Source organism: Poecilia reticulata, chromosome 21, assembly GCF_904066995.2.
Source record: "Poecilia reticulata chromosome 21, P_reticulata-male-v2, whole genome shotgun sequence".
Classification (NCBI taxonomy): domain Eukaryota; kingdom Metazoa; phylum Chordata; class Actinopteri; order Cyprinodontiformes; family Poeciliidae; genus Poecilia; species Poecilia reticulata.
Genome location: NC_088850.1, coordinates 18,252,409 through 18,278,694, shown reverse-complemented (window position 1 = coordinate 18,278,694; position 26,286 = coordinate 18,252,409). Strand labels below are relative to the sequence as shown.

The 26,286-nt window shown below is 41.2% G+C and overlaps 3 protein-coding genes and 1 long non-coding RNA gene across 7 annotated transcripts in view; 1 reads left to right on the top strand and 3 right to left on the bottom strand.

Annotated features, from left to right (window-relative positions):
- Positions 1-4,794: 4,794 nt before the first annotated feature.
- LOC103457840 (uncharacterized) lies at positions 4,795-9,803 on the bottom strand. The gene is made up of 3 exons (XR_014085598.1): positions 8,609-9,803; positions 6,875-6,931; positions 4,795-6,616 (listed from the first exon to the last, which is right to left on the bottom strand). It is a non-coding gene; the product is annotated as an uncharacterized LOC103457840 (long non-coding RNA).
- A 5,949-nt stretch (positions 9,804-15,752) lies between these two features.
- On the top strand, positions 15,753-17,298 carry irak1bp1 (interleukin-1 receptor-associated kinase 1 binding protein 1). Its single transcript, XM_008398262.3, has 4 exons — positions 15,753-16,082; positions 16,653-16,734; positions 16,813-16,943; positions 17,041-17,298. Exons 1-4 carry the CDS (start codon positions 15,832-15,834, stop codon positions 17,291-17,293), a joined length of 717 nt encoding a protein of 238 aa, XP_008396484.1. The 5' UTR covers positions 15,753-15,831; the 3' UTR covers positions 17,294-17,298.
- LOC103457838 (uncharacterized) lies at positions 17,299-20,832 on the bottom strand. 3 transcript variants are annotated; one of them, XM_017302077.2, is made up of 7 exons: positions 20,602-20,832; positions 20,254-20,521; positions 20,077-20,166; positions 19,880-19,968; positions 19,453-19,613; positions 17,877-17,993; positions 17,299-17,791 (listed from the first exon to the last, which is right to left on the bottom strand). In XM_017302077.2, the coding sequence occupies exons 2-7, from the start codon at positions 20,376-20,378 to the stop codon at positions 17,681-17,683; spliced, it is 693 nt and encodes a 230-aa protein (XP_017157566.1). In that variant the 5' UTR covers positions 20,379-20,521; positions 20,602-20,832; the 3' UTR covers positions 17,299-17,680. The 3 variants fall into 3 exon arrangements, with proteins under 3 accessions (XP_017157566.1, XP_008396482.1, XP_008396483.1); XM_008398260.3 differs by having other exon boundaries at positions 20,254-20,500; XM_008398261.3 differs by having other exon boundaries at positions 20,254-20,395.
- A 410-nt stretch (positions 20,833-21,242) lies between these two features.
- Positions 21,243-26,286, bottom strand: part of phip (PHIP subunit of CUL4-Ring ligase complex) — a 43,468-nt gene continuing 38,424 nt past the window's right edge. For both annotated transcript variants that reach the window (XM_081602772.1, XM_081602773.1), the window contains exon 40: positions 21,243-26,270. In XM_081602772.1, coding sequence (XP_081458898.1) covers positions 25,561-26,270 — 710 coding nt within the window. In that variant the 3' untranslated portion in view covers positions 21,243-25,560. The remainder of the gene's footprint in view (positions 26,271-26,286) is intronic.

The following is a 26,286-nucleotide window of genomic DNA, read 5'->3' as shown; positions in this document are numbered from 1 at the left end:
CACACACACACACACACACGCACACACGCAAACAGCCCTATTACCGGCGCAAACACGCTGTCTCCCTCACGCGTGTTTAACTGCCCGGCCTATCACGGCCTCTTCAAATAATCCCGCACGCCAATCTGGACATATCTCCGCGCTGAGGTAAACTGCTCTGCGTGTCACGCCGTGGCCCCCGTACCGCTGGTGCTCCTGACCTGCGTCTTCGACTGTCAGCGCCTGTCACCCCCGCGCATCTGGAGCCGCCGCAGACTTTAGCCCCATAACATCCCACCTGACGAGACGCGGCACGCAGCGTGGAGTCCACAGTAATTCTTTCCATGAGCACTTGTTAACTTGTAAGATTTTCTTTGCAGCCGCAATAAAGCAGAGGGTGCAGGTAACACAATCTCGGTCTCTGTGCTCCGTCTGGCAGTTTCTTAAGGGATTTACCTCTCGGTGTAGTAATGTAAAGCCCAAAAGTAAAACATCAATATAAGCTGGACGTTTTAATGCGTTCTTCCTTCTCCCTTGTGGCCCCTGGAGGGTTCCTGGCCGGTAGTGCGGTAGTTAACGGTCAGGTTGAGGGAAGTGGGGAGTAAATGGAATGCTTAGCGTGCACTCCATCAGCATAAACCAATCAGCAGATGATTTTCAGGTAGACGCCAGTGTTTACATGCGCACAGATTTAAGGCAGCACATCCTAGGGAGCGGATAAAAAAAAAAAAAAGAGAGGTTTGGAGGCGGCACCGAAACGGCCGCCAGGTCTCGGGGAAATCTAAAAGAGAGCAAGAGTTCCTGTAAGCGTCTGTCGGCGTTTTATTAAAAAAAAAATACCGCAAACACTCCCTCATAACCGTTGGATATTACCACCATGAAATGATTTGCACATCAGGGGTAGGTGCTTTTCTCATTTCCCCCTTGACAGAGCTGATGCAGGAAGGCCACGCCGTGGGCTCTTTGTGAATGTATTAACGGTTTGCCAGTATTTCCTTCACACATCATCAGGAGTGGGAGTTATTGTGGAGGCCCGCGGAAATCGAAGCAACACAACTTCCTCGGTCTTGTTTGTAAAAAAGTTTATGATCATTTGCTGAATGGTGTTGAAGAGCCGTTTTGCTCGAGGGATTCCAGTTTTTCTTTTCTTTTTTTTCCTTCTCCTTGAAGCAGAACGACATGTTGATTATCCCCGGCGTTTTAGCCTGTTTCACTGTGAGGAGAGTTTCCATTCTTACTGTTGTTGTAAAAGCCTCAGATCTTATTCAAGTGCACTCCCTTATAAATGAAGAAGACAGTTTCATTACTTGTGTGCTTGACGTAGACACACACACCTTCGGGGTTCTCAGAAACTCAATTCAAACAAAACCACCGTAGCTCTGTTTTTGTCCTCTTTGTCGTCTTCGTCCTCCTCTCTGGAATTCTACTCTCTTTTCTAATAAATCTGGAGGGGCCTTTTCCATTTTTACAGGAACAGCAACTCGTTAAATGGTTGATTTCAGATGGCAGAGTGTGAATGTTTTGAGTTAACTTTATTGATCTGTGAGAGAGGGTCTGGGGCCTAGAGAGAGGTGGACATCCCCTCCAGCACATGGGCAGTAGATTTACACCTTTGCATTTAAAGACGCCTAGAAGCGCAGATGGTCACCGTACCGTTCTCCTGGCCTCCCCTAGACGGGATGCTGCTTCTCTGACACAAACACTTGAGCGGTTGGCCTAATGGTGCCTTTCCTTTTCAATAACTGGTCAATTTATTACATGAAAAAAAACTGCAACAAAATTAATAACTTTCCCCTTTTGCAACAAAAATATAGAGCAGTTAAAACTGTGGAAAAGAGGGATTTTGATGCTACATTGTAAGCATTTTAGTGGTTTGTTGGTCTTGTTAAATCATGGCAGAGTTTTTTGTTAGATAGGGTCAGCTGATAGAGAAAGAAGGAGCTTTTCAGATGTTTCGGATAATCCATAAACCCTGAAGAATGCTAACATCATGGATTCCCAGGCTGAAGCAGGGAATCCATGCTTCAGCCTGGGAAGCATGGATTCCCAGGCTGAATCCATGCTTCATGCTTAGCGTTGGAGCGTTGTCACCTCTAATAAGAGGATTTTAAAAAAATATTCAGTTATTATGATTATGTTACATTGCGGAAATTAATTTCTCGTGATTATAGATAGAGGTACACAGAAAAATAAACCCTGTGCCACTTTTCAGACCAGTAAGAAACTCCCTTTTTCTGGGCAGTTAACCTGAATGCTAACAGGCTGAGCTAACACTTCTTAGTGTTAGCTTGCTCCAACAGGCTTTTTTGTTATTATGTTACATTTTGAAAATTTATTTATCATGATTATAGGTAGGAGATGCACCAAGAAATAAAATCTGGGCCACAATGTTCAGACCAGTAAGAAACTCAAACTCTGTTTTTTTTCTGGACAGTTAACAGACTGGGATGCTAACAGTTTGAGCTAGCACTCTCTGGTGTTAGCTTGTTACTGGGGAAAGAAAACTCAAGGTTAGCTACTTTCGGCATCTGTTAGGTATTTAAGAATGAAGTCAGAGAGTAAGAAAGGTGTTTAAGAGCTATTTTAAATGAAACTGTTTTCTACAGAGGGAAGTCTGCTGTTGACTAAGGCTGCTATTTTTAAAGAACAGCAGTAATGCTAATCATAACTGCAAAGGTGATCTGTTTCATACTTCTGATCTTTTAGCCGCCACCTTGGTTTAGAAATGAGCGTTGCTCTTTCATGAAGAGCAGTATACTTAAGGTAAAGGTTGACATTCTCTAATAAGTAATTGTCAGCGAACAATTTTTACCATCTATCAATACTAACCACGCTAATTATGTAATGTTAAAGATAATATGTTAACTATGCGATACTTCTGTTTAAAATACTTGCAAAACTCTAAAGGAACTTTTATTTAGAAAAAAAAACTGACATCAACTGTGCTTCTAATATAAATAACTAATGACTGTTCATGACATTAGAGCTAAAAAAATAACAATTTTAAATTATGCTAGAACTCCTAAAGACAAATCAGAGTTCTAAGCTTTACAAAAAGACATTAGAAATAATCTATGAAAGTATAATCTAAATATGTATATTTTATGTTTAACAATATGCTTCCTAGTTCACCATTAACAGAAATCAAGCCTATTATGTGTTCTCTATATCATATTGCTTTCTTCATGGGAACTTGTGTCTAACAGTGAGCTAACAATCAGGACCGGGGTTGGGGAGGGTGGGTGAGGCTGTAAAGGACAACTCCACCTAATTGAGAGGTCATTATTGCTGCAGATCCTGTTGTACTTGTCCTCCCATCACTGTATCAGTCAGGGAGAGCTGGGTCTGTCTCCGACACATGACATCACCTCATGAGTATGAGTACGTTTCCCATAAACCTCCACGGTCCCCCGGGGTTTCCCACCCATGAGATCAGGGAATGCCAATAACGGGTGATAGTACAGAAGCCAGGCTGCGTTTTTATCAAAAATAAAATTAACTTTATCTCGTTCAGCGTTTTTATTTTCCCCCCGTTGTCTAACCAATGTTTCAGCTATTCAGGGTTTTATTTGTTTTGCAACTGCTCCATGGTGGCTTTGAGCAGGCTCCATCTCGCATATTAATCTGTTTAGACTGTCTCTTCCCCCTTCTGTCCATCTTTGTCTCCTTGTCCCCCCTCAGGGCTGAAAGCAGCCAAGGCTGTAAGGTCCTTCTCTTCCCACAACTGCTCTCAATCACCCCTGTGACTACTCGACTGTCAATCACGTCCACATCAGACCCTCACTGGGCAGATTGAGCCTGCTGGCACACAAACACACGCATAAAAAAAAAAAAAAAAAAAAAAAGAAGGTGGGAGGGGGGATTGGAAAGATGAAGAGAGGGGGGTCTTGTCAGCACCTGCTGGGTCTCGCTGGAGAATCTGCGGAGACACAGACGCATTCACACTGCAGGGCACCAGTTGTGTAGGTACCACTTTAATTTCGGCCATATTTACTCAGCCTCCCTCCACGTCGCCTCCAACCATGCTCTCCTGCCGTGTCAGCATGAGCTGCTCTTCCTCCCAAACTGGAGAAGCCATTTGGCGGTAGCCGAGAACCACGGCGCAAGGCACACGTGCAAGAACTGACACGGAGGCACAAACGGGCAGTCATGCAGAAGTCGTGGAAAGTCTGAGGTCAAACAGTTTGCCGTGCTAATATGTCAGCGTACACCTAAAGTCAGGTACTTTCTATAAGCTAAACGAGCTCTGAAATATTGGCTTTTCGAATGCAAAAAAACCCTCCCAATTCATTTCGTCTGTTCCTGTCCTAAAACAGATCCATGCACACGGAACACATACGTACAAGCGCAATTCGGGCATGGAAACATACATACAGAGTCCATTAGGATCATGTGTTTGGCCAAAACCGCAGCCCGGAGGGCTCTTTCATGACTCCATCATTATATCAATAACTCTTCACATTAATCTCAGCAAAGCAGAGCACACAGCCTATTAGCAGACCAGCAGCAGGGCCGCAGACTCTCAGACACAAGCAACATGGTAGTCAGATTTATTCTGTAAACTTGAGAGACAGAAACAAAAAAAAAAAAAGGGATTGGCTCATCTCAATTTGCATGGCTTGCCTTTTGAAACACCAGACGATAGATTACATCCACTGCCAAATGTTCAACATATGAAATCATAAAAATGTTTTATGCCGTACTGTGCTTTGATAATTATTTAGAAACACTTGTGATATATATATATATATATAAGATCGAGCCTGTTGGCACACAAACGCAACGCATAAAAAAAAAAAAAAGGGTGGGAGGAGGGCCAAAAAAGGACATATTCTTTTAGAAATTAAGAGTATAAATTTTAACCAGGGGATTCCTCATCTTCAGTGTTGTCATTATTATTATAATAATATACTGCAGCATCTGTAAAAATGGCTGAGGTTTGCAGATGACGCCAGCTTATCTGGAAAATTACAAGTCTGCTCAGAGGCAGGAAGTGACACGATATGCATCTTTGACTTGTCTAAACGAGGTCTACGAACTGAAGTCAGGTGTCTTGGTCACTGGGGAGCATTTACAAACAGAAATGTACGGACCTTGATTTAAGCCTGGACTTTAAGTTGGCCATTCTAACATGTTTATAGATTCTTTATTTTGAAAGGTTCTCTTTAATCTCAAATTAGTGTAACACAAGATCATGCGGTAGCAATAAATGTCTTGCTAACGTGCTAATTATTTCCTAATAATGAATCAAGATTTTTATAACTTAAAAAAAGACCATCACCAAACACAAAGGGTTTGTGTTGTAGGCAGTACATGTAAAGCAGGCAGAGGAGGGGAATACGAAAGGAACTAAGTGGAACTGAGAGGAAGCCTTCTCTGTCTGGACAGGAAAGGGGGTACTTTCACCTTTGACCCTCGTCCACTATCGGTCTGTGGGTGTGTGTGTGTTTATCCTCCTCCGTATGCCTCAGAACAGGTTCGTTCAGACATCGGCCTTAAGGACAGATGGTCCTCATCGCCGTGGCAGCCCAATGCAGGTGCGTATGAATGGGGTTTTATGCCTCAAGGTAGAAAGGAGAGGGGAGAGCAGTGGGGTGTTGATCATGTGCAGCGCCAATAGGGAGCAGATTTCTGTCACTCCCAAGAGTTAAGAGCATCAGACAGAGAGAAAGAAGAGAGGGATGGAATGACTAAGGAAAGAAGAAAATGTGGTAAGCTGTAAAACTTTGGAGCAACGTCCACTTTTATCGCCCTAGATCTGCCTACAGATATAAAAAGCTGTGAAGTATGTTTTTCACTTTTCTTTCATTCCCTGCCATATTTAAACAATAAAAAAAGAACTATCATCTCAGCAAAGTCCGCTGTTCCAGGAATGGCAGCGTCATCTCGGATGACCTCAGATAGTGTTTCACTGTACTTCTTTATTCTTCTTTCAACATCTCAGACTGTAAATCTGAGACGAAGAGGATAACAAAGGGGCTATAGGGAAAAAAAAAAGTGAGTTGAAGACAGGTCAAACATGGGTAATAATAAGCATTCGCCACAAAAATCAGTCATTCTGTCCTGCATTTATTTACTTCAGCATCTGTACAAAATATGCCTTTGTGGGAATTCAGGTTTGGCTTGTGAAACCCAAAATGTGTTTTTTCTTAAAATGTTTTTACAGAACCTTTAAATATGCAGGGCTATTTTTGCAAAGGTTTTCACTGTAGACGCCATTGCATGTTTATCAACAGAGATCTTCATCAATAGCTGAGGGCAATGGAGAAACTCTCCATAAAGTAGCCGATGATTCCAACATGGCAACTGCACCTTATAACCTATAGCAACTACAAAGTCCATGTAAAGGTACTGACCCTTTTGCAACTACGTCACTTAATCATGCAAAGCGCCATCATGGATGTCGGAAGTGAGAGAGTTTAAAAAGAGAGACTGAAGTTGTTTTTGCCAGTTTATTTATGGCTTCTGCTTGTTTATATCAAGCTAATTTGTCTGTAAACGTAACACACCTGGTTGGGGCTCAAAGACTGCGGCATAAAAGTTGGAAATAGCTAGCTTAGAAACCGACCCATACCTCCTCCTTCCTGTGGTCTTGATCGAAGTGACGCTGTTATACGTGACGCTACATCGGTGCAGTCTTATAAAAGTACAAAAGATGAAATACTAACCAGTTTTTTCCATACATGTTATGGCACGTTCACACCAAACGCGTTATGCAAGTCAAAAACACGCCTAATTCTTCAAGTTCGATGCGTGTTTGGCGTGAACGCACCATTAGGCTACATAATGATGTCTCCATGGTTACTAATGGTTAGGTGCCTACCCTGCCATAATGGGTATTTGATATCTTTCTAATCATTTTTACTTCTAAGCATATGAACGTTAATCTTCTTACCTTGTAAAGAATGTACCCTGCAAATCCGTCATTACGCCGAGGGCCATAGGCGTAAATCTAGGAGGGGGAATCATATGATGTTTTGTCAACAATTACATACAAACGAATGAGGAATTGCCTTCATTTTCATGCTAATGTTATAAAATTGTGTTGCTTGCAATATTCTAAATTACAAGAACCATTCGCTATGAATATTTGAGCGTTTCAGAGTGGAAAAAATTAACATTTTTCCAAATTGGGTTTTGTTTTTCTGTGACTCAAGGTCCAAAATGCAGCCACAGTATGTCTAAAAGAAATAAATAAGTGCAATCATTTGCATATTGAGAGTCTACAGAGGCTGATAATCTCCCTACTCAGCTCCCGGATCACTGTTGAAACTTTGAGTTTTATGTCAAATCCACATGAATTAAATGACAGAAACTAATTTTCTCACAGCATCTTTGATTCATTTTGTCCAGCCGTAGACTCTAAGTAACTGTCCAATCAACCAGGTATTGTGTAGTTGGTGCTTTTAATCAGTTTTCAGCTGATTAAATCCAAGTCTATGGAACACAAATTGTCACCAAAATCACTCTGTCCCTCTAAAATCTTTCAGAAAATTGTAAAAGTGCATTGAATTGTATAGAATTGTATCATTTGCCTAATATTGTGATATATATTGTATCATTATCAGAATAGCGTATTGTATCATGAGATTATTGCATCAACACACCCCTATTTGCTACATCATTGATGACATCGCTGGCTCGCTCTCTCAACCATTTTGGGAGACCAATAACTGCATGTGAGGGTCCCATCTCTAGCCACGCTGTCCGGTTTGTTTATTTTTGTGTTTACTGTGGAATGTCTGACATCCGAGGACACAGCAGACAGGAAGGTCAAAATTGCAAAGCTGTAATGGCCCAACAAACATTATTAAATTCTAATTTGTTATAAAAGACTTTCAGGGAGCAGCATTGTGAAACCATTAGCCACTTCTCTAGTTATTTGCGTATATGAAGAGGTCTTTTTGCACACGGGGAGCAAGTCAACTTTAAATCTAAAGTACACATACACTTGGTAGCTTTACATGCAGCGGCGGTGAACTTAAGATGAACGAGGAACTTAACCTCTGGAGTCTCTGTTCTAAATGGCCGTTTTTGAGTAATTTTGATTTTACCTTTATATTTTCACCTAAAAACTATTTACCTTGTTTGGTATCATTATTTTCAGCACAACCTCAGCAATTCAAGAACCAGCAGTTAAACCAGAACAACCAGGAATTCAAGAACAGCTAGTAACTCAAAAACCACCAGCAATTCAAGAACCACCAGTAACTCAAGAACCACCAGCAATTCAAGAACCACCAGGAATTCAAGAACCACCAGCAATTCAAGAACCACCAGTAACTCAAGAACCACCAGCAATTCAAGAACCACCAGGAATTCAAGAACCACCAGCAATTCAAGAACCACCAGTAACTCAAGAACCACCAGGAATACAAGAACAAGCAGTTAGAGCAAGCACCAGTTTTACAGACCAACCAGTGAAACTAGAAGATCCATGATGGCACCCAATATCTGATTGTTCCAGTCTGGTACATTGTCTTTAAAACGGTACCTGCCCACGTACCGACTTTTCTCATACCTGATTGTGGTTCCTGGTTCTCCTGCTTCTCCTGGTTCTAATGTTCTGAATCAGCCAGCCTTTCTCGAAGCAGAGCATTTTCATTCATCAATTCCGTGTTCTGCTTACACAGGTTCTTGATTCTTTGACAATCTCTCCGCTGTTGGCTACGCAGATGGTCCAGTTCTTTCCAAAGATCGTCCAGCTCTCCAGACTGCTGATCCATCTTTCCCTGTGTCTTTTTCAGGTCTGTCTGAAGCTCCTGGACTTTTTCTCTGATAAATTTTTGGACATGTTCTAAAGATTGCGCTTCCTCTCTCCAATCCTTATATTTGCGCTCTCTTTCATCGAGCTCTGCACAAACCGACACTAGCTGCACACGGAGTGCATTGTTCTGACTTTCCAGTATATCATATCGTGCTTCCAGGCAATCAGGCCTGCATGCACGTCCATCTTGTTATCATAAGTTTTTTCATGTGAAATGCTCCCTGGGATTAAAGGAAGATGGATCACAGTCATTAGTGATGTCATAGAGCATGAGTGACATCACTGGTTCATCAAAGCCACTAGAAGCCTGTTGTGTGTGGGTGTGTATTCTGTATTTGAGGCCTTGTGGGGACCATTTTACTGGCACACGGGCGCAGAAGAGGGCTGTCTGCTCCTCTTCCGTGCATCAGAGCTCGCTCTGCAGCCATGTAGCGATGGCTTATTTTGACACACAGACTAACAAAACTACCACAAACACTGCACACACACTCACAAACTCTTAACTAACACACTTATCGTCTAAAAAACTCATCCGAAACACTCCTAGTAAAATCCAAAGCGTCACTGCGCTCCGGTCACTTCCCGTCTCTAAAACTCTCCAGAGCGTCTCGCACCACGTGTCTCCTTTCTCCCCCACAACATACCGACAAGACCTTTTCATTGGGTGTTTTAGAAATGTGGTACGTTTGAGGAAATAAAAAAAAGGATGTCATATTGCATTCAAGCATTTCCTGGTCACAAAACATTCACTGAATGAGTCGCAAATGCAAAATAATGAAACCCGCAGACTCCTTTTCGTCTTCCGGCTCAAAGCAGATCGCCGCTGCCTGCTGAGCGTTCATTCCTCACATAATCCTTTATATGCAGAACAGGAACCTCTAAGCTGAAAACAAATCACGAAGTGGATGCCACTGATCGCTCCGGTATCCAAACTTTGCATCAATTTCGCGATCTCACTTCCTTATCCGCTACGCCGTTCCGCTACTCTTTCACTGTAACTTGAACAACTTTACTTCATTTCTTCGCAACAAAATACAGACTATAATTATTTGTTGAAGATGTGAGATTTCCAATCTCCAATCGGTATTGGGTCACTTCAGGCTGCAGTCAGATTTGCTCACGAGACTGCACAGCACTACGGTTTCTAACAACAACAGCAGGAGAAATGCTTGACAGTGTGAAGAGGGTTAAAGTTCTAATTTTTCTACGGGGCGAAAAATTCAGTTTGTTCAGGCTTAAGGTTTAATTGTTTAAAATGACCAACCTGAAGTTAGATTGTAAAGGGTTGGATGACCTATCACGATATAAATGTAATGTCAGTTGATATCAATAATTATTGATCGGTTTTTCATTTAAAATACCTGAAATACTGCCAAACTGATGGCATAATCTTCCCTGTTTTCACTTTATGCCGTTGTTTATGTTTAAGGAGCTATATGATGGCGGAACATGTTGTTGCTAGGTAACCAAAGAGTGAGCGAGTTGCTAGGTAACTAAAGAGTAAGTGAGTTAGTTGATGCCACCAACCTTGTTTTTTATGAGTGGTTGGGCAGCTAAAAGCCTTTCCTCAGCCTACATTCCCCAGAATGCTGTGCAGTTCTGTATTGAATATTCTGTATTATCTATTAATATTACTCATATGTGTCTATTGCATAACATATCGTTATTGATTTATTGTCCAGCCTAAGCACGTTGCAAACAATCAGAAGTGCAACAAAAAATATTTCTTCTGGAACTCTGGCAACATTTTATAACGACGATTGATCAAGTCAGAATTCCCACTTTTTCAAATGGATTTTATCTTAGGAATTCTGATTTCTAAGCACAAATCAAAAGCACTGTGACGGTTGAGATTTTAACTCAAGGATATTTTGAACCTGTGATAGTCAAAATATTTTCTTTGTTGGTGATAAAGCTTGATTTCTTCAAACTTGGAACTCCCACATTACAACTACTGAGTACAATCAGAAAGCTTTTATAATATAAAATTAGCTGTTTATAATTTCCTCTATGTTATGAAATGTTTAAGCTTGTTAATATTTAATACCAGGAAATCTAAGAACTATTCTGGTCCCTTGCACTAAAAGCAAAGTAGGCAGCTGAGTCATTGTTTTGCAGAATCTCATTTTCTTGAATCTACACAGCCAGACTAGAAACTGAGTTTTCAGTCATTTTCACTTTGAAAATGATTTCTAAAAATCTGATTTGCTCACGAGACTGCACAGCACTGCGGTTTCTAACAACAGCAGGAGAAATGCTTGACAGAAAGTAGAAAGAGTGAGAAAAACAAAGGAAATGAACACTTGAAAGACTTCAGTCAGTTAGCTTTCTGATAAATAGCCGCCTTTTCAAAAATGACAATAACTGTAATAAAAACCAACTATATGCCTTGCTGCAGCCTCCACAAGTGAAACATGTGCTGTCTGACTTGAAATCTGTGTGGATGTGTGTGTGTGTGTGTGTTTTGCCCTAAAACTATGTGCAGAGAATCCTGCACTCATTAGTGCAAAGCCTCAGTGTAGACTAGCTCCAGTTGCAGCAGTAAATGCTGCCTTTGAACTTTTAATAGAGCCCTGAAACCCAACTAGGCCTTAAAAAATACAAATCTGCAGGAGAGAAAGGGGCAGAAATAGCAACTCATGAGAGCGTGAGACGAAGACCCGCTGCAGGAGTTAAACCGCCAAGCGACAGAGCGATAATTGATTATTTTAAATAATATCTGAAAAGTGGGTCAAAACCACTCCCGACGTGGTCACACGATGGAGGCACCATGTTGCGCCCACACCTGCGTGTGTGTGTGTGTGTGTGTGTCTACACCTTGATGCAGTTGGATGCAATTAAAACATGCAGCTTGTTCTGTGGGGCAGTTGGACTTGTGGGCATTTTACCAGAGTGCGGGTTTCTGCTGCAAAACCATCTGCAACAAACAGATGTTTAGTCTTTATGAGGTCTTTACAACAGGTTCGGCAAGTGTGTGTGTGTGTATGTGTGTGTGCGTGCGCGCGTGTGTGTATGTGTTGGCGTACACAGGTTTCTGGGTTAGACCCAAGATGGAAACCTCTCATCCGTAAACTGTAAAAGAGAGCAGAAATGGAAATGAGCAGGAAATTCAACTTTTTGCTCCAACAGCCATCGTTTTACAGGTTTGGACGTGCAGGACGGAGGTAAATCCCAGGCCAGCTGTGCGCGTCTTATGCTGGGCGAAGAACAAACAGTGCGAGAAGTGAGCATAAATTTGATTTTTCATCATTGCTTGGATTATCGGTTTATTTTCCGAGACTCTGTGCCGATGCGAAGATTTGCTCTGCGATGGGAGTGGAGAGGGGCTGCGAGCCGGACTGTTTATTTGGCTGGGTGCTGTTTACAGAGATGGGCGCTGTGGAGCTGAGTGACAGCAAGAGGAAATTCTTCTGATAATATACTGACATGCTGAGAATCCAGCAGGGAGCTTGGCTCTCCAAAATGAACTGAAAACACGGGATGTTTTATGAAAACCCGTCTGTTAAAAATATGACTTTGTGGAAAGTGTAAAAAAGATCAGAGTCTTCTAACTTATGGTCATCGTCACCTTCCTAAAATAATGGTCTGTAAGGGTTTTTTTATGGCAAAAGATGATTTATGTTTTTTTAAAAAAAGAAAAGAAAAACAATTACATTTGGCAAAAAAATGACTTATGGAATTATTTTAGGAAGGTGACGAAACTAAATGATTATATTATCACAACAAACTACAATTTTTTTCAGTTTCTAATAGCAACTGAAAAGATAAAAGTTGCGATGGTGTTCTTAGTCTATAAATATTACTCTCTGTTCATCTCAAGGTGTTTTTGTCATTATAATACTGTGGTAAAAGTGCATCACCATTCAATCTGTGTGGCAAATAAATATAAAGATTCCCAGTCTCTTTTATTTTTCCCAGCACATGATTACGACAATGACGATTTTTTTGGACATGCTGGAATAAAACGGGACAATATTAAACAAACCATTGTATAGGAGAACAATAATATAAAGGGAAATTAAGGTATTTCATCCCAGTTTCCATCGCAATCCCCGCAGCATGATACAGCCAACACCATGTTTAACCATCAGGGTGGTGTTTTCAGCGTTACGTGTGGTTCCTTGTTCGCCAATAGGGTTTTTTATGTCCTTGTTTTAACAATGGCTTTTTCTTTTTGTCTTAAAACTACCGTAGATTTGTGCACAGCTATTAATCTCTACAGCTCCTCCAGAGAAACCGTGGACCTTTTGTTAAATTTCTCCTACTGTTCTCTCACAAACCTCTTACGTCTTCGCAGAGCAGCTTTATTTATACCACAGCTTCTCTTCACAAACAAAAAAAATAGCTGCTTTTAATGTCACACCTTAACTTTAATTCGCCCCTTGTTTTCCCTCGTAACAGCTCTCCTTGCCTCCCAGCTAACAACAGAGTAATAGCAATACATAAAAGTTTAAATGATTAAAGTTCCTATATAAAAAAACATTTTAGGAGGCTTAGTCGCTAAGTACCTACTGCTGGCTGAGCAACGATCACCACCTGAAGCTGTTGTTAAAAAACTAATTGATAAGTGCTGAGTTTACAGCTCAGAGTCCTGACGGGATGACTGTGGACGCAAACGCTCAAGAGTCTAACATTTATCGTCTGCTATCGGAGATCCAAAGAGGAAATCCTGAAAACAGAAAAACCCAGAGCGTTTACACAACAAAGCCGAAGACAGACGACAGCTGCAGACGCAGCGGAGAGCGAGCTGCAGGTTTTATTAGCCCCAAAGCAAAAAATAAATAAAATAATAATTAAAAAAACACTAGAGAGGGAAGAAATGCAGCGTAAACTATATGAAATATGGCAACGCGCACCGAGCGGAGTCTGGAGATTTTCTTGCACAATATGAAAATAAAACCGCCATAAAACTGCACGGGGCCTTGATTGTGGTCTATGGAGAAACATGGAGGGAGGCCAACGCAGCCAGCTCAGACCGAACGAGACGGAAGGGGAGACATATCAACAGATTTAGAGATCGTTACAGTCGGAGCTGTTCTTCAAATGTGACCACAGTCTCAAATCTATACGGACCCCGGCTCCTTTCATATCCACAGATGAGAGGGACAGAACCTCCCCGATCCTGTTTACTGTGCTCTTTACAGCCTTGTTTTATGGTAGTCATCATATGAAGTTAAACTTATGGTCATCATGCTGACATCTGAAAGCACCTTAGCCTTATGATGAATGCCAGAGTTATTTTAAAAAGCACAGTGAGTGATCCACCATTCGGCTTTGACACCGGAGAGAGCGGAGGTAGACTTTTCTTTCTTTCTTCTTTTTTTTCCCCTTTTAGAGCGATTCCTCATTAAAAAATATAAGAAGAATCCTCTGAACTTCAGCGGAGCTTTTAACAGTATGAGTCTCCTTTTCTCCGTCCTATGAAAACATCCCATCATACTGTGCTTTATCCCTCTTGGCTGGGGCGACGCATCAGATGTGGGGCTTTTCACAGAGCGTACCAGGGGACCGGCGAAACCAGAGACAACAACAACAAATACGTCCTTGTATTTTTAGGTTGTGATTATAATGCTCATTTCACAGTTTAATGCTCTAAGGAAACCAAATAAACTTTGCTGTACAGAGAGGAACCGGCGAGATCGAGATCAAATCTCTACTGCTTCCAAATGGGTCTTAAAAAGAACAAAACAAAGCACACAGAAAACTTCTGACATTCCCAGTTTGTGGGACATTTATTAATCCTTACTATTTGAGACGTGTTTCTTTTTATGTTTGTCATAATTAACCGACTTTATCTGCTGGCTTACATTAAACAAAATGTGAACTTGCTACAAAAATGCCACTTTGTTTTGACTATGAATATTTCTGTAGTCTTTATCTTAAATGTTCTTAAAAACATCAAGAGGCAACATCAAAAGTTGGCACATTTAGACTTAAGGTGATATAGATTGCGATATTTACACTCCATCTATTTGCTAACTGTTGCACTTTGCTGCCATCTACTGAGAAATCAGAGGTACTGAAAAATACGCATGAAACATTCAAATGCTTTCATTAGTGTACTGTCATAAACAAACACGACAGCAGCTAATATATTATAGTTTAATACTTTCATTATTATTTGTACACTGTCCCTTCAAAAGTATTAACTCTGATATTTTTCCCATTTTACTACAGAATAAACATCCTTTTTTAGAAAAACATAAAAGCTGTAATTTGTAGTTGGTAAATTTTATGTAAAATGTGTCCATGGTTAATGACTCATTTTCATATGTGGGACATTTACTTACATTTTACTTAGTTACATTTATAAACCTGTTGCAAAAAAAGTACCTTTAGGAAGTAATTTTACTACATTGTTTTTTCTTAGTTGAGTAAAATTATGATATGCCACTCTTGAATGAAATTTCTGGCTACTTTATCCATGTTGCAGTGTTAGTAAATAAAAACATTTCTTTTTTTATTAAAACTGCATAAGACACTGGCACACACAGTTTATGTTAAACGAGAATGTGGTATTTTAATCCTATTTCTATCTGCTGAGTCTGTTATGCTATTTTGAGGTCACGTAAATATATGGTATTTAATTTCCGTTTGGGCTCAATAAAGTATTTTAGAATTGAATTGATAAACAGCATACACTGTTACTGAAATTACTTTACTATACTTTAGTTTTTGTTCCATTAGTTTTACATTGGTAAAAAAAAATGACTTGGAAAAGTGCTTATTGTGCTTAAAATGTGTTATTTTGTAATAAATATATATCTTTGTAATGTATTTTTTAAATGAGCTTTAAAATACCAGAATTTGCACATAACCATTTTTTGTCTGTAATGAAATTATTGTAAAATATTAAAACATTCGATATACACAGTATTCAGGTAGCCATTTTACGTAATACTTTCTTACTCTTGCCTGAATAAGTTCTTCGATAGCTACTTTTAGTTTTTACTTGAATGAAAACACACCGAACTACTAGCTAATGTACCCACCGATACTCCTAGCACTACAAATCCCAGGAAGCCTTTCGTCCGTCGCCATAGAAGCGGGAAGTTCATTTTTTTGAGCTTATTTCCAGTTCCACTATGAACGCCCCGGTTCGCATCTTCGCCTCTTTGCCAGCGGCAGAAACCGACGATAAAGACAAACAGCAGGGCCTAGAGGTAACATGTCTCAATAAGCCGGTGAGGGAGGTTCAGGTGACCGGGGTGGCGGAGGTTTCCTGCCCGGCCGACCGAGCGTGGTTGCTGGTCAGTGTGACCAGCACGAAGGACTCGACAAACGAGGTGACAAACAGTATTTCACGGCGACTGGAATACATTTTCCAGACGATCAGGTAAAAACAACCGAGCTTAGAAAGTGACAAATTCGTATTGTAATGTTAACTAGCTTTTGTTCCTAGCGGTAACAGGTCTGCCGGTTAAAGTATTGTACTCCTTTAACCTATCCACACTTTCGACACATTGCACCCATGAAATTCAATATTATTGTGCTATAATATAGCAAACCAAAAGGGAAGTAAATTGTTCTCAGTGTTTTTCATAAATAAAACTACGTGGCTTGCATTTTTTAAATCATGTAGTTCCTCGGAATGCAATATTACGTCAGACCAAAATAAATTTACATAGAAATTTGTACATTGTACGTTTAACACCTGCTTCAAGGTTATTTTCAAAAGGTACTTTTAATCTGACAAAAGAACCTAATCGGAAAGCGTAGTCCAATTTAATGAAATGTATATTGTTACTAGCAATAACCTTGTTAAAAAAAATTTATTTGACAAATGTTACAATATTTCAGTTCTAAAATTTTATTTGTTCAGGATGCCATGAATCCATTCCTGCTATTTACAAAAAAAGGTCACTTATATTTAGTCTGTAATATAGTTTTCTTTCTTCCTCCTTAGACAACATGGCGTCAGCGAGGAATACACAACAGTGAGACGGAATGTTCGCCGACATGCTGAGACCTACACCATGGATGTAGAGGTGAGGTGTTTGGACGACTAATTGGTTTTGCAAGAGTTGAGTTGCCTGACATGACATCGTTGCCAAATGCGCCCACAGATCCTGGTGACCTTTTCAGAATTCAAGAAGATGGAGCATATGTGTTGCGTCCTACTGGAAAAGCTGGATAAGAGTGTCCAAGTGGGGACGCCTCGGTTCTTCCACAGCGCTGCGTGCCTGAGTGAGCTGAGGTGCTTACAGTTCCAAACGGGTATCGTCTCATTTAAATCAAACGCAGGAGTTGTAACCAGTGTGTTTGTGTTGGGTGGCGTTTCTTTGTTTTTTAAGGCTTCGCGCGTCTGTGTCAGCAGTTGAAAATGCTCAACAGAAGGCCAGTAAGATCGCTCAGCTGCTGGGGGAAAGTTTGGGGGCCACGTTGCTGGTCAGAGAGGAGGAGACCAAGGAGTGGAGGAATGAAGAGGAGGCTACAGGTGGAGATTGCAGCTTGACGCATGTTCCTCCTCTCCCACCTACAGCCACCGTCACCTCGCAAGTGTCTGTTTCCTTCAGTTTCAGAGACAAAAGCAGGAAAAAACTCTAAACACATTTCGGAGAGTCTAGAAACACTTTATTGCACGGTTTTCACGCTTGAACAGATGTTCAAATTTCATAGTCTTTGCCAAAGTCGAAGCAGTCCCGGTGGCTTTCATTAAAATCGTCTGCACACTTTAAGCTAAAATACTGTAAATTATATATATAAATATATATATATAAAAAAAAGAACTTTGACTTTCTTATATTTGTTACTTCTAATACCAATATTTGTCTCCATATTCCAAAATACAAAAGTGAACCCCAGCGAGGAGAGATTCGGTGTGTGTCTCTGATTTACACACACGTTGGTGTTTAAGTTCAATACCTGTCTTCGAAGAAACGTCACGACAAACTGAGACCAAGCTCAGGAGCGCAATCGTGAAAACCGTCCCAGTCAGTCGTCCTCGGTCTCGTCCTCTGGGAACAGCTCCCTGAGCCAGTCCTGCATGACGAAGCGCGTCCCGTCAAAATGCGTGAAGTAGTTCTCCAGGGTGGGAATGTCCGGCTACAAACATCCAACCGTCAGCTCAAGATGCGAGGAGTGTGTGAGCATAAAACAAACCTTAAGTTCTGCGGCAGTACGTCCTTACCCTCATCCCTGTGATGCGCTCCAGCTGTGTTTGAGGCAAGTATGCAACCATCAGAGAAGAGGGTCCTGGCCCGCCAAACAGCACCTTGTAATGTGGCGTTTTCTCCGCCTTTGTGTCCTGTTTTCACACAAAACAACGTACAACTTCTTTTTTCTTTTTTTTTCAACAAGGTCTCTATACAGTCTAATTGGACTTGACATCAACAAGGAGTCAAAATGGGTCTGATATTAAAAAAATAAGGATATACGGATAAGTATCACATGTTCTTATTTAAAGAACCTTGTGACACTGCATGGCATCAGGAACTCTTTTGAATACTAGGAAATTTTTAAATAAAAATCTGTTTTCTCTATAAAATGAAAATTGTTAGGATAGACATGTGATCAATATCAATAGAAGATTTGTCAGAAAGAATTTTGATAATTTCATCTAACTCTAATCCAGAGTCGCGGGGCATTCTGGGGGGATGTAGGCAGAGGAAAGGCTTTTACCGCTAAACGTCTTACCGACTCAGCTAAGAAATGTTGGTGGCATCAGCTAGCTCACTCTTTATAAGCTAGCAACAACTTATGTAACTTGCACAGTAGCAGTTCCATGTTGCCTCCAACATACTCTGGTACAGTTCATTCCTCAGAGGTCTGTGTAGTCGAAAAGGACTCAAAGTGAACGTCTGCCGGAGACATTCACACAAAGGTATCGGATGTGTACTCGGTGATGTGCTGAGTCGAACAGGAAACTGCTTGACAGGAAACAATGTTCACATCGAACTGATAATGTTGAGAGTCAGCGCAACCAGTTTGCAAGGACACATTGTGTGACTGCCACTCTTTGTGCAGCTGACAGTTATGTGGTGGAAAGTAAACAGGACTGGGTGCCCAACTAGCTCATCAAACGTGCTAGCATCCATTCGGATTATGGGGAGGATAAGGAGTTTGTCACAAGAAATGTAGGTAATAAATACGCTTGACTATAAAATCTTGACCATCCGCGGACAATGCTGTCACCACTTGCAAGTGAAAGGAGAAAATGAGTACAATCGCGAAGAAATTGTGCATAAAAGAGGAAAGGCCACGTCTCAAGGTTGGCAGTACTTTGAATAATTTAAAACCAAAAACGACCAATAATTAAACGGATCAACTGATAATGAAATGCTTGTATTGCAATCCTTTTTCAGCCGTATTGCCCAGCCCTTAAACAAAATATGTGTAAAAAAAAAGTACCTCATCCTTACTCATGAGTATATGGAGGATCAAGTTCTTTGTTAGAGTAACATTGAAAAAAACGTATATTCTCCAATAAACTGAAAATGGGTTGCCATATTGGCTCACCAGACACAAAGTTCTTATCCTATGGCATTCTTAGTCTCCCAACCTAAATCTTGTAGAAGCCCTGTAGGGTGCGCTGGATAAAGCAATAAGAGCAAACCAAGGACCCTAGGTTATGTCTAAGAATGTGTAAAGAGGAATGAACAGTTCTCCAGATCTGAATCCTCCAGGAGCGCTTAGAAATGTGGCCAGTCCAGTGAGTTATTGAAGCAGAACGACCTTAAAGATATGAACGAGTTCTGCTCACCAACCTCAGAGTTTGAATACATCCTGTCCACCCACTCCTGAGGAGCTCGCAGTTCTTCGTCCCAGCTCACCACCACTCCGATCATGTGGCCCTTCCTCTCCATCACCACCTCTCCGACCCGCAGGAACACAAACGGGGGGCGAGGGCTGCGCACTGCCTTGGAGGCTGCAGGGGCAAAAGGTGTGCAAGTTTTTAAAGCAAGTACCGAAAGGGAAATCAATCACAGGGAAGACGACTACATCAGGGCTCCTTATTAAAGTCTACTAGATATTATCCAGATAAGATGCTAGTGTCATTAGTGGTGATTATAATACCTTAGAGGATGATCAAACACTAAAGATTCAGAAATGGCACTGGGTGAAACTGGCAGCAGCACGAAAATAACACCGTATCTAAAGTAAAGAGAGTACATATACTGGAATTTCACAAACCTCCAAAGAATCCATGATCATTATCAAATATCATTGTTTCTATTGGTGGAGACACTTGTTCCTCTTCTTGTCCCAACCCAACCAGAGACCTGCAGGAAGTACGAATATTTGTTTACAAGAAGAAGCTGAGTTGGGTTTGCTTAGTAAACCTAAATGGAAAGAAAAGAGTTTATTTCAAAACTTAAAAGTCTACTCACTTAACTTTGGACAACTGCTGGTTTGTCCAGTCACTCCATGCAGTAGCGTTAAGGTATGACGTTCTCCACTGTTTCCATATGCGGAGCAACCTGAAAAGCATTTAAAAATATCGCCCTATATTATCACAATGTAATTACATTACTTTAAGAAAGGGCTTTTATAGCGCTACCCCTTACCGCGTGGTTGCGTGGTAGCGCTGCGCCGCCGTGGAGCCGCACCACCGGGAGATGAAGTACTGCGCGGGCACGGCGGAGAGCAGGAGTGCGATCTGCAACGCGGCGGCGGGGCTGAGCTGAGGCATGGCTGCGCAGCTGGCACCTGAAGGCGGACCGGCGCGTCAGGTGCATGCGGGGAGTGCGGAACTACTGAAGCCAAAGTCTATGAAGGCTGTTTTTTTGTTGTTTTGGGGTGGGGTTTTTTAGCCTCCATAAGGAAAAAGATTTACTGAAATGTATTTATTATAATTTAACGGAAAAAAGCTTTGACACAGTAACAGCTTATTTCTGTAACAGTAGCTCTCTTACCTCTTTCTGACGTCCAAACTTTCCTTTCTATCTGCTCAACATTGTGCTGCGGACAGTTTGCGTCTGGGAAACCTGAGCAGAGTGACGAGGTTTCACTTCTGTTTTATTTACATAAACGGCAACCCATGCCGCCGCCACCTGTGTATTTACAGTATTTCGAAAAACTTTCCGAAACAGGTGCTCTGCCCAATCACAGCACCCCACGGAGGAGCGGACGGACCTTTAGCGACCCGCCACGTCAGGAAGCTCGTGAGGTCCGGGTGAGTGACACCTGCGCTTTAGCGACGCAAGGGGGCAGACTTGTTCATCCACTGCCGCAAAACCCACTTTATAGGAAATAAATCTGAGGAGCGCTGAGAACTTAACACATGTAATTACAATAATTACACGATATCTTTTTTTTGTTTACAAATTTAGTGATATTTTTCTATGACTACTACTGAAAATGGTCCAAAATTTAGTTTCTCAGAAAATTTATATTAAAACTAACAAAAGCAAGATTGTTATGGAAGTACATTTTGTGTTTTATTTTGAAATCGAGGTCTCACAATCTGGAGGAAGATCTTTCTGCTTCCTGAATTAATGCAGCAAGGATACAAATCACATTTTCTTATGCCACAAATAACGAAAAGTAAGCCGAATATGGAAACACAACTGTTTATTTACTTAAAATATTGGTATGAACTAACAGGACAGTAGTACTCCCCTACACATACATTCTAGCTTTATGCCTTTTATTTTTATTTTTTTTGCATCACTTCCTTTAAATATAAAAAGTATCCAAACTAACAAAGACAGCTTCATCAATAATTTCACATAAAAGACCCCCCTCCCGCCCCTCTTCTCACTTTTATCTCCGTCAGCTCCATAAAACCTAAAATTTTTAAACATCTCAAAACACTTCCAGGTGGCTCACGTGCGCCCACTTCACTCACACACACACGCGCGCGCGCGCACGCACGCACGCACACACACACACACACACACACAGATGCTTCAGGCAGGCGCCACAAGCAGCATGACTCTGCCACACATCTACAGAGCCTCACATTGAATAGATCCCGTGTTCTCATGAAAACATAAATGCACAAGTGCAGCTCTGAACTGCCGAACCAGGGATTTAAAATGACAAAGACATATTTTAAGGGGACTGCTGTAAACGTAAGCCCCATATCACAAAGTAAAGAATCCCGGGTCAGTAGATTAATCTGTGCATTCAGATAGACAGATTTATTGGTACCCCAGGTAAAGACGGATGAAACGCCTAAAACAAGCTTTTATTGCAAGTATATAATCTCACACAGATCAATTTAAAATGTACATTCAATTAGTAGAAAAACAATCCCATTAGAAGTAATTAAGAAAATCAGTGATGGTGTATTATTTGTTCCCTTCATCTGATAATGGCAACCAAGAGTGAACCAGGAAAAAAATATTGATTGTGATGTACAACCATCACAAACATAAAGATTTAAAACTTGCTATTATACTTAAATTGGGTTTGGACCAAAGGACAAATATGTGGGAACCACTAGAGGGGCTGTTATGCTGTGGGCCTTCTATTTATGCAAAACCAGGACATTTGAAATAAAAGTCTGCTGGCATGTCCCAGTAAACTTGGGGGGCGGGGGGAAGCTGGCAAAATGATCCTCAACATTTTGCCAGGTCAACACTGAAGTGATTCACAAAGCATAGAGTCAATACTTCAGTGAACATTTCAGCCCAATGGACTAAATCCGAAAGAAAAGTAGCAGCTAAATGTGTGAGATTATACCACTGCAATAATAGATGTATTTATTTCTAAAGTTTTTACACCTTTCCCTGTGGCACCAACAGAGTTTTATAAGTCTGTCTACTTTATTACTATACATTTGAATTGAAAATAACATTAAAACTTTATGTGCACATAGAGTAGTTATAAAGTGATGTTATTTTTTTTTTAAAAGCCATGAATAAACACTTAAAGCCAACTAAATCTTCCACTCAAAATAAATACTTCCATGGGTAAAGATTTAAACCTCAATTGGAAAACATATTTTGTCTCACCCTGTTGAGAAAAACAATCGCTAGTATTTGGCCCTTTCAGATTTAAAATAAACTTTTTATACAGACATTCTAACAACTAAAAAGAAGAAAAAAACCCAACAAAATCTTAAAATGTGTGGCAGAGCATAAAGCATCATTCTATCTCCATGGATCAATCCATTGATATATCCTCTTGTATGGCAGGGAGACAGACAGAAGACATGTAAAACACATCATATATAAATGAACATCCACAGTGGAGACAATAAAAGTTAGTTAGAAAACACATTCAAAAGCCATGTTCTAAAACTTCAGTGCCCACAGACAGAATTTGGCATTGACAAACCTTTTTTTCTTTTTTCTTTTAACAAACAATGACAAACAGGATATATGTTCAGTAATACGTGAGCTATGAGATGAACCAGGTGTGTGTTGACACTAGCATCCAGTCTGTCCCACAACATGTGATGAAACTCGCAGATTTTGGCATTCACTTCCTCTGTACTGGAAGAGAAACAAAATACCGGGAACGGATGCATCTGTATAAACTCTGTACCCATTGCGTGTGGCAAAAAGAGAGTCCAAAGTTACAAAGTTCTTTTTTTTCTTTTTCATAAACTCAAAGTCCAGTTCTCAGAATACAGAAATGAGCAGAAACAATAAGTCAAAATGTAAAATGATAAAACAAGGCCCCATAAGGGAAAAAAAAAAAAAAAAAAACAGAGGACTCAATATGCCAGAGTAGCAAAGGCACACTATCAGAAACATGAAGCTGTTTTTCCGGAAAAATGCAGTTCGAGCCGGTTTCCCTCCACTCTCCGCTGTTTTGCTTTCCAAATTACAAGAAAGTTGCAAGAACCTAGGAGACAGGTTTGCATGTGAAAAGTGAATGCTGTCACCGTAGAAGCATCTCAACATTCTTTCCAACTTGTTTTAGAAACGTGGCAGATGCATCTCAAAGCTAGCGACCACTCTCTGTACCGTAGGGTCGGTTACGTCGACGAGTTAATTCTTCTCAGCAGCTCTGAAGTCGTTTCTTTGAGCGGTTCCGCAACCATCAAACTGTATGCCACTGTTTGTACGCTCCAGGTGAAGCCTGCACTCGGTTGTGTTAAAAACCAAAACACAGACACACACACACGCAGACACATCATTGCCGGTCAGATGTTTACATCCAATCACCATGGGCATGAATGACAGGGTGTTGAACTATTTCTACAACTAAACACAAGAGCTGGTGCACAAGTTGAAATTTATTGTAGATTTTGAAAATGACACGTTTAAGGTTAAATATGTACTGTTTGGCTCCGCTAATATTTAGTGAAATTCCCCTTTTTCAGTTGCTAAGAAACCAACAGGCTAAAAATGATTCTATCTTTTGAGAGATGGCTGTCTCATTTCCTGTTGGAAACAACTAACCCTTCTTGGTTACATAAGATGATTTTACATCTAAACCTGTCAGGTGTATGAATATTTTAGAGCTTAACCTGAAATTAACAGCTACTGTTAAGTTGAAGAATTCACTATTAAACCCAGAAGTACGACTGGCAGCGAAACAGACCCTCGGTATAATACTGCTGCGACCGAGCTTAACAGATGGAACAGAGTTCTCAGGTTTAAAATGTTTCATTTTAATCAATCACAGTTTGATTAAAATGAATCAAACTGAATCATATTCAAATGAATAATATTGTTGGAACCTTCAACAATATGTTGAAGGTTCCAATGGGGCAATGATCCCAGGCCCATCAGAAATAGTTTTTTAGTTGATAAATCGTGCTAAAATTAATCTTCTGGAATGTCCCTGACAAATACCCTATCAAAGTTTCATGGGAGGAAACCAAACTACAAATTCTACGAAAAAGTCTGGTCAAACGTTCTGCTAAAATCATACCAGAAACTTCTCCCAACCGTTAGTCTGGTTGTATTTAATATTTGATCCTGTATGTATAATTTTAAACCTGTGTGGATTAGAAAAAGCCCATCAAAAAAAATCTAAAATTGCTCCAAATTTTTGGTTTTAAAATTCAAGTTGCATCTTAGTTCACCTACAATATAAGGTGCCTCAAATTAAGATGACATTAACGCCAATAATGACTGGATGCAAACGTGCGACCGGAACTGTACTTGCAAAATGCAAGTTTGTAGATAAACAGGCACATGCACACCCACACACCTTACGTGTAAAAGGCACAAGGTATTGCTAATGCAGAGGACGCATTCAGAAATGATATACAAGCGCATCAATGACTTCTTTCACTCATGCATCATATTTTTCCGCATCACAGTAAAACCAGCTTTCAGGAAGAAGACGCTTCCTCTCTCTAATTAACATGCAGAAAAGAAAGAAAAACATTTACAGTACACAAAATGTACAGATGTACAGTACCGACAAAGGTACGCCATTTGGTATTTTAGCACAAACAGACACGCTCAGCTCAGCCAATGTGTAAGACTTCCAAATCAGAGGGACGATCATATGAAACTTTAGAAAGAGCAATGAAAAGGTTGTATAAAAAACAGAAAGGATGAAGTTAGGGGGAGAATATGTGGTCTTAGTCCAGTTGTTCGCGTAGGTCAGACCGATTTACTTTTCGTCCCAATCTGACTCTGAACTGTGTTTAAGGTCCGGCAGAGAGGTTCGTCAGACGAAGTGAGAAACACCGCCTTCACAGAGAGATTCTGTGTGCTCCTGTGGGATCCAACATGGATCAATAGAATAGGAGGTGTGGGAGCATATGAACATGCAGTGCTAAAGTGCTTAGTGGGCAGAGAGGAAGGTGCGGTCAATGACAAGCAGGGTAACAGGTAACGGCACAGTTTGCTCTCCGTAGCGTCAGCCAACTGAGCCTCCGTTTGGTCTAAAGCATCCGATCCGAACATCCCGCCGGGATCTCTCGGCCCTCTGAGCACTCGAGCTTGTGCATATGTTCTTTACCAGCCTATGAGATTGGCTTTGGCCTTTTCTGTCAGTTTGCGGACGCGTCCCTTTGAGGACGTCCCAAAGGTGATTGACGAGTCCTCAAAAAGCAACTGCCTCTGTTCCTCCTCTGAGTCCTCTTCCATGTACCAGGCGGACCGCCTTCCTTGGTTACGTGTGCGCATCGACCCTATCGTCCCCTCTCCAGCCTCGTCCTTTGGAGACTCTTTCCGACCCGATCGCTCGCAGGAAGTCTGGGGATGAGGCGTGGCCTCCTCATTGGTTCTCCTGCTGCTCCTTCTCAGCGGTGAGGGCTCAGGCGACTCAGCAGGAGATGTCGATTCCTTCGTTTTTACTATCCGCGGTCGGCCTCGTCGCCTAGGTGTCACCGCTGCGCCGGAGTCTGATGGTGCTGACGTTTCCGGGGCAGAGGATATGCCGCCTTCGTCCCCTGTGGAATGGTCCAGCTCGTCATCTGGAGTGGAGCTCCGGCGACTCCCAGTCTGTCTCAACTCGTCCTTTTCCTGCTTGCTCTTTCTGCCTTTCTTCTTGCCAGGCGGTCGACCTCGGGGTCTTGAGGGGCTGGCTGGAGTCGGAACTTCTGGAGGACTCACCGGTGAGTCCATTTTGGACCGTCGCCCCCTTCTTCCCATGCCTAAGGACATGTGACCGCTGTGTCCATTCAGATGGGCCGTACTTTGAGTCGAGGCGCTGGAAGGAGAACCTTAAAAGGAAAAAGA

What these genes read in the sequence shown, in the direction of transcription:
- LOC103457838 (XM_017302077.2), bottom strand. Translation starts at nt 20,378, where the DNA reads ATGCCTCAGCTCAGCCCCGCCGCCGCGTTGCAGATCGCACTCCTGCTC. An exon ending in CGCTACCACGCAACCACGCG is followed by an intron (nt 20,167 to 20,253) that starts GTAAGGGGTAGC and finishes AATGCTTTTCAG; the next exon opens with GTTGCTCCGCATATGGAAAC. An exon ending in AGCGCATCACAGGGATGAGG is followed by an intron (nt 17,792 to 17,876) that starts GTAAGGACGTAC and finishes GGATGTTTGTAG; the next exon opens with CCGGACATTCCCACCCTGGA.
- irak1bp1 (XM_008398262.3), top strand. Translation starts at nt 15,832, where the DNA reads ATGAACGCCCCGGTTCGCATCTTCGCCTCTTTGCCAGCGGCAGAAACC. An exon ending in TACATTTTCCAGACGATCAG is followed by an intron (nt 16,083 to 16,652) that starts GTAAAAACAACC and finishes CTTCCTCCTTAG; the next exon opens with ACAACATGGCGTCAGCGAGG. An exon ending in CCTACACCATGGATGTAGAG is followed by an intron (nt 16,735 to 16,812) that starts GTGAGGTGTTTG and finishes ATGCGCCCACAG; the next exon opens with ATCCTGGTGACCTTTTCAGA.